The sequence below is a fragment of the Poecile atricapillus genome, chromosome 3 (genome assembly GCF_030490865.1).
Source record: "Poecile atricapillus isolate bPoeAtr1 chromosome 3, bPoeAtr1.hap1, whole genome shotgun sequence".
Taxonomy (NCBI): domain Eukaryota; kingdom Metazoa; phylum Chordata; class Aves; order Passeriformes; family Paridae; genus Poecile; species Poecile atricapillus.
In genome coordinates, this window is record NC_081251.1 from 101,437,555 (window position 1) to 101,450,335 (window position 12,781).

The 12,781-nt window shown below is 41.3% G+C and overlaps 1 protein-coding gene across 11 annotated transcripts in view; it reads right to left on the minus strand.

The window, feature by feature from the left end:
* CLIP4 (CAP-Gly domain containing linker protein family member 4) overlaps positions 1–6,090 on the minus strand; it is a 31,574-nt gene extending 25,484 nt beyond the window's left edge. For 2 of the 11 annotated variants that reach the window (XM_058835480.1, XM_058835469.1), the window contains exons 1-4: positions 5,985–6,089; positions 4,612–4,648; positions 2,171–2,449; positions 1,635–1,781 (exon numbers count right to left, since the gene is read on the minus strand). In XM_058835480.1, the coding sequence (XP_058691463.1) occupies positions 1,635–1,767 (133 nt within the window). In that variant the 5' untranslated portion in view covers positions 1,768–1,781; positions 2,171–2,449; positions 4,612–4,648; positions 5,985–6,089. Of the gene's footprint in view, positions 1–1,634; positions 1,782–2,170; positions 2,450–3,748; positions 3,816–4,410; positions 4,426–4,611; positions 4,649–5,605; positions 5,769–5,984 lie in introns of those variants that run through there. The other 9 variants (XM_058835476.1, XM_058835474.1, XM_058835478.1 and 6 more) reach the window with 9 other exon arrangements.
* Positions 6,091–12,781: the final 6,691 nt, after the last annotated feature.

Here is a 12,781-nt window from a genome sequence, read left to right on the forward strand (position 1 = left end):
TTAACATGAATTTTTATTTGCACCTAGAATATAAAAAAAACCCCAAATCCTTTATCTCCCAGCACTACATGAAGCGCGCTTCCTCCCTACATCCCATGCATCAACACATCTACTGATTTACCCACCAATATTTACCTTCCACATAAACCACAGCTGAGCTACAGCTGAAAGCTATGAAGTAAACAGACAACTAGGCTACAAGATTAATGACCCTGCACGAAATTCACAGTTCTTACTCTGCCAGGAAGATTTCTAGCCACAAACCAGATCCAAATTATCTATCAGAAATCAACTTTTACAATCAGCATGGTAGGAAAAAAATGTGAGACTGTATCAAGTATTACTAACAACCACCCTAAGTGCTTAACAGGTGATCAGCTATAGTCTTTGCAAACCAAAGCAAGGCTACAGAAAATCTGCTGAAGCAGTGAATCCCATGAAGGGATGGAAATGGTATGTAGATACTTTAAAATATTATGTTCTCCCCCTCTATTTCCCAAGTATTAATTACAGTGCTCAACTGCATTGAGGAAAAATAAATGCACTGAATGTAAAGACTGAGAATCTCTCTCTGTAATGGTTTAACTTCCTTCACCCAGTTCAGCAATGTTAGTGTTACATAGCAATCTCCTATAAAAGGATTTTTTTTATTAAATGAGTAGGCAGAAACCAGGTAGAACAGACAGCAGTGAAATCATAGAGTTATTAGAAGATACCACAACAAAACAATATTTAAAGAAGGCAAATTGAAACTTTATCTAATGGATAAGAAAGCAGAATGGAATAAATCATGGCAGTACTTAGAGTAGACTAGGAGACATAAGTGATGAGAACAGGGCTAAACCATGCTAGGACACATGTTCATGTACTGAAATATATCATATGGAACACTTACACTCCCAACCTGAGCTAACTTATAAAATGGGTCTCAAGAATACTGAGTCTGTCAAAGACAGAACATTGCATATATTTATATTTTTTTTTCCTGAATGCAGCTGATTGCTCTGATCAATGCATGGGAAACACAGGTGGAGGGATTAAATTCAAAGGCATCGTAATTGTAGCTATCAGTAAAGCTCCTTACCTATGGTGACATTTTGACACATTACATACTGTTAGAAATTTTATTATAATTTATACGTGTGAAGACACTGAAGACAAACATTATTCTGACAGCTATCACTGATACTTGGTATAATTTTCTACTGCTCACTTTATGGTCCTTACTACTACAAAAATGTACACTTCCAATGGAAACATCCTCTTCTAGTACATCATTTACGTAAGAAAAAGTGTAACTCAGTATGTTTTAAATGTGGTGTAGATTAACTTCCCTTACTTACTCCAATTTTACATCTTAACACAATATCCAATTCTACATTGAGATGTGAAAGAACTACAAATATGACCACACACGCACATTACTATATAAAGGAAAAGATATAATTTATAGTGTATGCAATAAGAAAAATGCAAAAAGCATGGGTCTTCATCTTTCACTTAACAGAGAATCCATTTAATAAGAAAGCTTTTTCTGCAAAGAAATAATTAAGAGTTGACAGCTTTTCTTAAAATTTATTATTCAAATTTATTTTCTGCTGATCACAAATTCATTTTCTGTTTGAAGTACATACCACAGTCTGAAGGCATTGGTGCTGCAGCAACTGAAAAAGTAACAGACGTTTCAGAGTTTGGGAATAAGAATTGTTCTCTTTCAATGAGGGAGCCTCCTTCAAAGGAAGATTCTGGGAGATCCTCTATGGTCATCTTCTAGAAAGTTACTTTAGGAGGACAAAAATCAATAAATAACCTCATTGGAAAAACTTTGGATTGGTTCTATCATAGTAAGGTATAACATGCAATGAGACTAAAATCTTAAATCTGTAAACAACCTATTACTGCCATTACATTCTTACAAACTAATAAATTAACCAAGCTCATATAGGTTATTAATGGTTATTAATGGTTATCATGGTGTCAAGATTAGCCAGCTTCTAGTTTGGACTTCTACCACTAAACCTGCACATAACTAATGGAAAACATCATATTTCTTCCCAATTTCCCACTTGAGCAGTAAAGAAAATATTAATTCTCTAATTAGCAAACACACACTGAGGATAAATGGATTAGTGTGTTTCACAGCTTTATGAAAATGTAAAGCATCAAGTACCTGCCCTCATACTCTGCACGCACATTCCCTCCCTTCACCATGAGCAAGAACATGCTGCCAGCTACTGCTGCCTCCTCTTTTTAAATTCTCAGCTCTTTCATCTTCCCACACACAGCTGCAGACAATTCATCACCAAGTGATTCACTCCTGGACTCACGATTCCATATCAGCTCCTTTCCCAGCTCTTCTCCTCGATGTTTTAAAATAGCACACTTACCACAGCGTTGTAACCTTCACCCTCGTGTTGTTTCCAGCCAACTTCCCTGGCCTTACAACAATCTAGGAGAGAGAACCAAGACTAAATGGTTGTAGAGTTACAGTGACAAAATTCAACAACAAGCCCAAGTTACATCCTAGTTATGGTTGACAGGTTAAGATCAGAGGACAGATGGCTACCACTTGTAAGACATTTTATCAGGCAAATTCATTAACAAATAAAAAAAAATCATTTTTCTTACAAGAAACAGACATGATTGCACCATCAGAGGCTACATCTCTGTTGAAAAATTGAAATCCTGCATCTTGAATGATCATTATTAAACACTTGGGGTAAAAGCAACATTTTTACTAAACAACCTGCATTTTTATTCTGGAGATTACTATACAGTGCTCTTTTCTCAGGAATTTGTTTAGCCAGCCTGCTTGACAGAAAGAAGCTATGAAGCTTCAAGGAATGTTTGTTTTTATTACATTTAATTTATACCCAAGTAAGTATGAAAAACTAAAAAAAAAAAACTTATTTTGGGTTTTGTATCTAACCCACAACAAGCTATATGCATAGATTCAGTCTGGTATTTCCCCAGATAAATCTGTCACAGTACTTGGGACCTCACAATCTACATGCTAATATAAAAGGCATTTTAGCAGTGCATTACAGATGCTAATCCTGAAGTAAATAAATTAAAGCCTCCTTTTCCTGCCCATCATACACAGTTCACCTTGTGCTCAAGTTGGAAATAAAAATCCATGTGAAAAATGCTCATTTTTCTCCCAACTAGTTCATTTCCTTAGTCTTATACAGCTGTACAAACTCCTGTTCTGGCATGAAGATCAAGGAGGAGGCCACTGGAAGGACAGGACTATTTTTTCCCCACAGCATTATCAAATTGCATTGGCTTACGTGTTCTTTCATTCAGCAAGGCCAAAAATATCTCTAATTATTTCAATTAATATTTTCTTTCAGTCAGGAAAAGTTAAGAGTTTACATTTCAATGGCTTAATAGCTGTCATAAAGATGACAACAACAGCTTTCTTGTGTGACAGACTAGAAAGTCCCTTAAGCTGCAAATACCTAATTAAATTGCTTTTGAAGTGCAACAGTGAAATAAATCTGCTACCATCTGATATTTCTTTAGAGGCTATGGCAAAATAAAACAAAGCTTTGTAAGACACATGAATTCACAAGTTTCTCACAGGCAGCACCTCAAAGCTCTCATTACATGCACAAAGGAGTATATGAGTAAAGAAGACATATTAGCTGAGCCTCTTAAGCTAGAAAAAGACACAAAAGAAATTAAAAGCTTTTTGCACAGCCCTATGCTGAGGGAACAGAGGAAACACAGTGAAAAGTAGCCAGACCTGATTGAGCAGATGGCAGCAGGAAAAGGTGAGCTTTTGTGAAGTAGGACAACGTAAGCTGTTGGAACTTGAAATCAACAGAGACATTTCAAAATTAATACAAGAAAGAGTGTTTATGGCACAGAGAAAAGCAGACAAAACACAACACAACCTGTGCAAGTAGCCAGGGCATCTTTTATTCTGCAGGACCAGAGACAAGAACACCATCTGAACTCTGCCAAAGCAAAACAGGCAGGGAAACAACCCATGCTGTCAGGTAGGTGGCACAAGGACCCAAAGGCTACAATGCAGATGCTGACCCAACTCCATAAAGAATGAATTTATATGTCCACAGGAGTGCCAACACCTCCAGTGGAAGTGTGCACATCCTCACAGTGCAGGGTTGTCACCTGGCTCTAGAAATGTAGCACATGACACGGCACTTGAACCACGCAATGTCAAGACAACACGTTCTGAACCCACTGCCACCTCCAGAGGCTGCCAGCTCAGGTGAAAAAGCTTCCCAGCTAGCTAACACCACACACATACACCACCCCTGGAAAGGCAAAGGCTGAAAAGTATTTCAAAGGACGTAAAAAGGCATCCCCACACCATCCTCATAATGACTTCTGTTGTACGCAAAACCAAAACTGCCTGAGGTATTAACAATACCCAACACATACTTTCCACCAAGATTCATCTGGAAAGTCCTGGTGCAGTGGAATGGGAGGGCTTCCAAAAGAGCAGTAACTTCCCTGTATTAGTAAAAGAGCTTAAGAGCAGGAACTATTAGAGAAATTACATGAAAGAAAAGAGAATTTTTCTGTTCACAGCATAAACAACCACGGAGCACAGTTTAGCACAGCAGAGACTATCATACTTACTATTTGCCAGCCATACGTTCTTCCAACTGAATTATATCTGAAAACGAAAACACAGAATTATCAGGGAAAAAAAGTCAAAGACTCATCAGATGCACACACCCTTGCATCTGATTCAGCTGACAAAACTGAACAGCAACTACAGATTTCTTGATATCCACACATTACACAGGAATGCATGGTAGCTCTGCATATACACATAAAAAAAGTTCCATAATAGAGGACACAACTTTTTCATGTACTTTAGTTTGTAACTTGTGTTAAAGCACAAAGCATTTCTGCAAGTGCTGTAAGAACTCGCAAATGCTAAAGCACTTCAAGCCACAACACACAGTTGCTCTCGGCTTTGATAGCTGAACCTGCCACAAATGTGATGCTATTTTTGACAACTATGTATAATGGACTCCTTATCACGTAATTAGATTTGCTCAAGAAAAATTAAGTTCAGAGAACAAGTTTCTTGCATATACACCGCCTGCCCACCCGAGAACATACAGCACGAGTGGTAGACATGCTATACACATGTAGGTAAACCCATAATTTGGATGGTGTGCAGGGCCCTCTTTCAACATGGCAGTGTTTTCACAGATTCACTGAATTGTCAGGGTTGGAAGGGACCTCTGGAAATCATCCAGTCCAATCCCTGCCAAGGCAGGGTCACCTGCAGCAGGTGACACAGGAACATGTCCAGGTGGGGTTTGAATGTCTCCAGGGATGGAGAGTCCTTAACTTCCCTGGGCAGCTGTGCCAGTGCTCTGCCACCTTCAATGTAAAGAAATTCTTCCTCATGCTGAGGTGGAACTTCTTGTGTTTTAGTTTACAGACACTGCTCCTCGTCCTGACACTGGGCACCACTGAAAAGAGTCTGGCATCATCCCCTTGGCACTCTGAGATATTTACGTGCATTAATGAGACCCCGTCTGTCTTCTCTTCTCCGGACTACAAAGGCCCAGCTCCCACAGTCTCTCCTCATAAGAAAGATGCTCCATACCCGCACCTTCGTGACCTCCACCGGCCAGGCGCTTTGACAAGCTGTAAGTTCCAGGGAGCTCAGGTCCGCACTCTCCAGGCAGATTCTCCCTGGCCATTCCCCAGCTCTGCTCTCTCTCACGGGGAGAGAGCAGAGCGGACCCTCCCAGAGCCGCGGTGACACCGCCCGGGCCGCGCCCGTCCCCCCGGCCCGTGTGCCGCAGCCGGGCGGGGGGGGCCAGGCCGGCCGCGGCCCGCCCGCTGCGCCGGTCCCTGCGCCGCCACGGCGGCCCCCACTACGTGCCGACGGAGGATGGAGAGCGCCGGGAGAGCGCCGGGAAGCGCCGGGAGAGCGCCGGGAAGCGCCGGGAGAGCCCCGGGAAGCGCCAGCCCTACCCCAGCCCTACCTGCTCTCGGCCGAGCGCAGCGCCCGCCGCCCGGGCCTCCCGCGCCAGCCCGCAGCCCAGAGAGCCCAGCGAGGCTCAGGCCCCGCCCATCGCGGCTAAACCACGCCCCTTCCTACGCCTCCGGCCAATGGGCGGGCTCCGCCCCGCAGGCCACGCCCCCCGCGGCGGGAAGGGGCGCGGGCCGCGCGCACCTGAGGGATGCGGGGATGGGAGCGGCGATGGGAGCGGGCGCACAGCCTGGCACGGTTCGGCACTCGGTTCGGCACTCGGTTCGGCACTCGGTTCGGCACTCGGTTCGGCACTCGGTTCGGCACTCGGTTCAGTACTCGGTTCGGCACTCGGTTCGGCACTCGGGACTCCTGGTTGTCTCAGTAGCCAGGTGGAGGAACGAAAGGAGCAGCTCCCAATAAGGGTTTTCAAGGGGTGCTCGTCCCATGGTGTAAAATCTAATGAGGAGCTAAATCCAAAGATTGGTGCTCTCCGGGAAACGCCTGCGCTAGTAAACCCAGCTTCGTATTTGAGCCCAGGCTGCACGAAGGGAATTTGACCTGGATAAAACCTCAGCCAAGTCCAGCTCTATTTTTATGCTCTACGTGGGTCACTATTAAATAAACATAACTGGTGTTTACAGTCAGGCTTTTGGTGTTGTTTTTCCAGTGATGATATTAAAAGGGATGGGGGCAGGACAAATAATAGTAATGGTAAGTAGAAATTCCCTCAAGTGAAGCGCTGGAAAGGTCAAGAGTTGCAAATTCTCTCAGCTCCCAGAGATTCCAAAACTGAAAGAAGGAGAGCATTGAATTGCAGTTGTGAAAGTAAACGTGATAACAGATGGCTACGAAAAAGGAAATTCTTCCACTTCTTAGAATGTTCCATACCTTGGAAAAGACAAAGAAAAAATGTTCCAGGAAAATGCAGACCACTACTTTGATCTCAAAGCTGCTTAGGTTCAAACTCTGTAAAAAGTCAATCATGAAAGCAAGATTAAGTGTGAGTTTTGTACTGGCAGTCGATGTTTGCCTTTTTTGAGATGCTTGGTGCTCTGAGGAAAGGAAATGTTTTACTGCTGATGCTGAATAACAGACTGGTATAGAGCCTGGAATGGAGTTATTAGTAGTTCTGGAGAAGACTAGAATTTAGGGGAACTTCAATGAAGACAAAGCACAAGCACAGGGGGAAACGGTGTTAAGTAGTGTTAAATGCAAAGTCCTGAGCTGAGGGAGGCTACCAATGACATCCTGGGATATTATCCTTGGAACTAGTCTTTGTTTCATATTTTCCTTTAATTTAAAAAAAAAAAAAAAAAAACAGCAAACCAATGAGATAAAAAAAAGCAAAAAGGAATGAATTGCTGTTAGAAAGGAATAAATTGGTATAAGAGTGAGGTATGGGATCATTGTATGGAAGTGACTGAGGAACCAAACAGTGCAAGACAGCTACACAAGGAGCATCATTACCGAAATGAAGCAATGGCACAAAAATCAAACACTTATCTTAGGATGTGTAAATGGAGAGTTGTGGCAGGGAAGTGAAGTGTTCGTGCCAGCAGGTCTGGCCATCGCCTTGAGGGATCACATGTCGGTGTGAGCTGCCTTCTTCAGCGAGCAGCAATTAATCCAGTGTGTCTAGAGAGTTTGTCAGCACAGCCAAGGAAAAGAGCAGTCTCTTTTAGGAGGTAACCAGAGCATGGCTTGTTTGATGCAGCAGAATGAAAGTGGAGACAAAGGATATAGTTGCCATCTGCCATTAATCACAGAAAATGGGGTGTGAATTCAAAGGTGGAGTTGAATATGAGGACAAAACTGTGTGTGATTATTTTTTATGCTAGAAAATGAAAGCGAGGACCTAACGAAGCATCTTAGGTTCTAGAATGTCCTTCTGATCAGGCCAGCAATGGCAGAACCCCAAACATCTTAGCTCAAAGTGAGTCCTGAGTGCTGCAGCTGCAGAGGAGACTGGATGTCACTGCCGGACAAAACTCCTTGCCTGTCTGGACTTCCACCTCTGGACCCTGCAATGGAAATTTTCTAAGAATGTATATTTAAACCACTTTCTGTACCTTAGCACATTGTCTTTTTCTGTCAGTCCTACAAGCCAGGATGTGAGTTAAAACAAAAAGCCTGTTCAGCCTATCCTGTCTGACTCATTTGGTGGTGCCATGGGCAGCAAGGCTGCTGAGCACCTGGAGAACTCAAAACAATGGGCTGCACCAGCTCTGGCCACCTTGGGAGGAAGACGGGGAAACAATACTTGTGAACAACAAGCCTGTTTCAACTGAAATATTATTTCAGTTCTTGTTTCTCCTTTGGGCAGAAATAGAGCATTACTAACCCGTTCATCCCCACAGATTTACGTAGCAGAGGAAAGCAATCATTAAAATGGCTTAGGAAGACATTGCAGCTTCAAGTAGAGCCACTCTGGAGCAAGGCTTAGGGCAGCAGGGAGGCTCTAACAGTGAGTGTGCACACAAACTGTGGTTGGAGACACTCCCTGAGAGAAAGCCAGGAGGAGGAATCCCGTGTTTACCTCAGTTTTTAGGTAAGAGAGCTCATTGGGAAGTGGAAAAGGCGTAAGGCTAAATATCTGCACTCTTTTCTATAGCATCTTGGGATATTTCTCTGGAATACAAATTCATGGACCTCACTTCTAGATCCAAAATCAGTACTATTGCCTTCCATTAGAAAGTGCTGAAAGCCCTTGCCAGCCAGTTAAATTGCCAGTCCCTCACCTGAAAGGAACTCACCTTGAAATTGCTCCACAACCACAAACCTGCTTTCATCCTGTGAACTAATGTAACTGTTGCCAAGGCCAGTGGAGCCCTCTCCTTTTAATTTTCTAGATTTGCATAGCTCTGGAAATCTATGCTTAAAACTTAAAGCTGTTTCACACTGTTCTTTGTCCTAACTCTTGTCTTTTGGCAGTCACTGTCTTACCCACTGAACCCAGCAGTGAATGCATTGGTTGGGGCAGATACCAAGCACCTAAAATACTGATGGAATGCCTAGCAAAGAGAAACAGTGACTAACTGACCAGAACACACTTTCCAGAAATAACAGAGAAATGTAAATGTATCTCACAAAACTTCTGCTGACACTAGTCATACAATTTTTCTTGACCCCTTTGGGTCACCTGAGTGTACCAACAGCCCTGTGCAGACAAACCCCTCAAAATTATTGCCTTTATTCTTCTACTTGTATTTCTTCCTTCATCAATTCCTTTATAAAGTAATTTTGCTGGAGAGAGAAACCAGTTTTCTAGCTGTTTCCAACAACTTTTTTTCCTTTTCCTTCTGCTGTTTAAAAAATTCAGATGTTTTTGCAAAACAGTTTTTTGAAAGCATTGGGGTCACATTTATTGCCTCATGCAATCAGACTGAACCACTTTACTCAGAAGTTAGAATAATAATAATAAAAAAAAAAAAAAAACAATTCTGAGAAGTTTATCACTGGCCCAGAATCAAGATGAATTTTGTCTTACTTGCATCATCACCACAAGTAAAGGCTCTGTACAGACTCACTGATTCTATTCAATTATTTGCAACTATATTTCCTTCAAACCATGATATTTCTATTCTTTACCATTGTCAACAGGTCTCCACAGGGGAAACAAAATGAAGCTTCACATGTATCTCTGCTAGTGATTACAGAAAGGAGAGAACCTACTCTCTATCCCAAATTAGTGTCAGCTCTGCAGGAAAAGCTGGAAAAAAAAGAGACTATTTCTTATTTACTTAATGCTATCTAGGCCAACAATATGAACAGCTCCCTGGTCATGTTCAATTTGTTCACACAAAGGAAGAAACAGGGCATTTCTTTGAGAGTAAAATATCTCTTTAAAATTGTTGTTATCACTCAAGTTCTCCATAATTCCTCAGTGAGCTCTCTTCCACAAATACAAACCTTAGATTTTTAAGACTTGGCATAATCATTTATGTGCATTGCCTATTTTATCCTCTCTTTTGTTTTATGATCATGAGATAAAGTATTTTCCTTTTAATTTTTCATGACGTAAAGCATTGGGATTTTTCTGAAGTGCCTCAGAAGTACAAAGGAATATATACCTACTTGGTAATAAGAGTATTGGTAAGAAAAATACAGCTACATGAGTGTTTGGAAACAGGCACATCAAAGATATCACAGAAGCTAATAAAATAGTCGTGTTGCATATACATGCAGACAGCAATGAAAGCTAGGATAAAACGGAGTCCTTGTTAAAACACATTTTATATGAGTCTGGATCTAGTGATAAATAAATAATAAAATGTGTATTGGTTTACTATTAGTATTTAAAATAACGAATGACTGCATAATTCATAATCATGAACCAGGATTTTGTGTTTTTAACAGTACATTTATTTCCTGTAAGAGGTTAATGCGTGGTGTGAAAATAAGCAGAACAAAAATTTGAACAAAAGTAACATGACCGATCAGAGGCAAAGGAAAGAAAAAGAACTTCCTAAATATGATGACCAACTCACAGAGTTAATTGTTCAAATTCCCAGTGTGAACAATGTTGTTGGAGCTGCTTTTTGGAAAAAAGACACCAGAGATTTCATAGCACAAATATTTGGGAGGTACATAGAGATGTCTCTCAAGTCTGTAAGGAGAAGAGGGGTATCTATTTGCTCGTTCTCCTGCATTTTCCTAGACTAACTGAGGAGGGCTACAGCATCCTGACCATTAGCATCACCAGGATGAATCAGCTGCCTCAATCTGCTCCACTTCTCCACTTTGAACACCTCAGATACATGCCTGAAATGGAATACAAAAAGTGTTGGGACAGTTCTGTAGAAAACACATTGTGGTGAGACACAGAAGCAGCCAGAGCCTGAGCTAAATGACTGCCCAGAAGCAGAGTCGGAGGTTATTACCTGATGCTTCCCAGAAAAGCCTTGTGGGAAATTACTGTGTCATCATGTATATTAAGTATGTGTTCCTGAAAAATTATTTTGGAGAAAGCACATGGAGTTTGAAAAATCTTCCTGGGAATCACTGTAGTGCCTTCTTCCCTGTAAAACAAGGTAATTTTGCTGTCTCTGCTGAAAAGATAAAAAAATTTGAACAATAGGGCTACAGAGAATAACAACTTCCCACGCAGATTGCAGTCCAGCCCTGAGGAATCAATCATGTAAGAAGTTACTTAAAGTCTGAGAATGTTTCATAGGCTTGGCAGCATGTAAAGATTTTTGGGAATTGGGCAAGATACACATGACCACGCAGGTGGAAATTGCTAGAGAGGAGCTGTAGACTTCTAGTCAGCTTTGGAGCTGGCCACTGTTTTCTGGAACCCATGCAACACCAAGCAAGGGCCACTTTCAGTATAAAAGTTGTGTCTGGAAATTAAAAAACAAATCCATTTAGGCCAGTCTGAGTAGCGAAGAGGGAAGCTGGGGGTAGTTGCCATCCACATGACACCTTTCATAATAAATAAATACGTGGAAAAGACAAGTATCTTTTGCCTCATCCAATTCCTACTTTGGCTTTCTTAGTTTCTCTTTCAGAGTAGTATTATACCATCCCGACCTTAGAAGTGATTCAAACAACAGATTTTTATTTCCCTTCCCTTTTCTGTTTCAGATACTGGTCTATATTTTTTTACTATATTAGTTGGGGTTTTTTTTGTGGAGTTTTAGCCCATAAACCCTTGCATTTAAGAGAACTAAGCCATGAAAGGCAAATGAAAAAGAAATTAAGGTAAGCAAGTCACTTTTGTGAGTTCAGATTTTATCCCAAGATACTCAGACAAAGGAAAAAAATTAACTTTCATTTAACTTTTAATTTTAATTTGAAAATAAACATCCACTAGATGTTTTGATGTTGGATAAACATCCACTAAATGTTGGATCCACTAGATTCAGATGCTGTCTTAACAAGATATGCAAAAACTTATTTTACTGAATCACTTAATTCAAATACTGTTGTTGTGCAGTTAGGATTTTCAGGTTGGGAAACTACCTAGAAGGGAAAAAAATAATTTTCAAGAACGATCATCTGAGAGGAAAGAAAAAAAACCAAAATCTTTTTTGGAAGTCTTAGAAGGAAAAAGCTTGTCATGAGCAGCTTGTCACTTGCAAGTAGGGGAAAATTTTGAAGACTCTCAAGGCAGAAGTCTTAACGAGCATTTCTGGCCCATTTGATTTCCTGTCTTTTACTCTCCAGCGGGTACATCCATGGTCAAGGTCACCTTTCTCATAGTTAAGGAGTATCTAATGATGCTTACATGCCATGTTCAAATAGTCTCCCTCCAAAAAGGCTTCAAAATACAGCCTCTTCCGTTGGATCTCGCCATTCAATTGCATGTTATGTTTCTGCAACAAGGGAAAAAAGCAGGGACAGGTACCAAGTTCTTCTGCCCCCAACTACGCAGAAAAAAAATCTGCCTTTATAAATACAACACCGTTGCTGACTGGCTGGAGCCTGCTTACCCTAATGAGCTTAAAATCTTATTTGCAGAGGACATCTGTCACGGCAGAAATGAGGTACGCAAGTGATTTTAATCCATTAGCTCTAAATCCAGCCGAGCTCACTCTCACACTCCTTTTTTTGAATCAAAGAAGAAAACCCAAGTGGGAATGTACAATGGAACAGGGAACAACTCCAACAGCAGATCCTATGCAATAAGCATGTGGGATTTTAAGACGAACAGCAAAGGAAACTGACAACAAAACTGGGATCATGCTGGAAATCTCCTGAGAAACAGGCCAGTCTGCAGCTCAGGATGACACAGTGAGTTTGATTTTTACTTGTGTTTTCCCTAGTTCTTCTGGATTTTTGATCAAAAATAAAGACGAAGAAAAG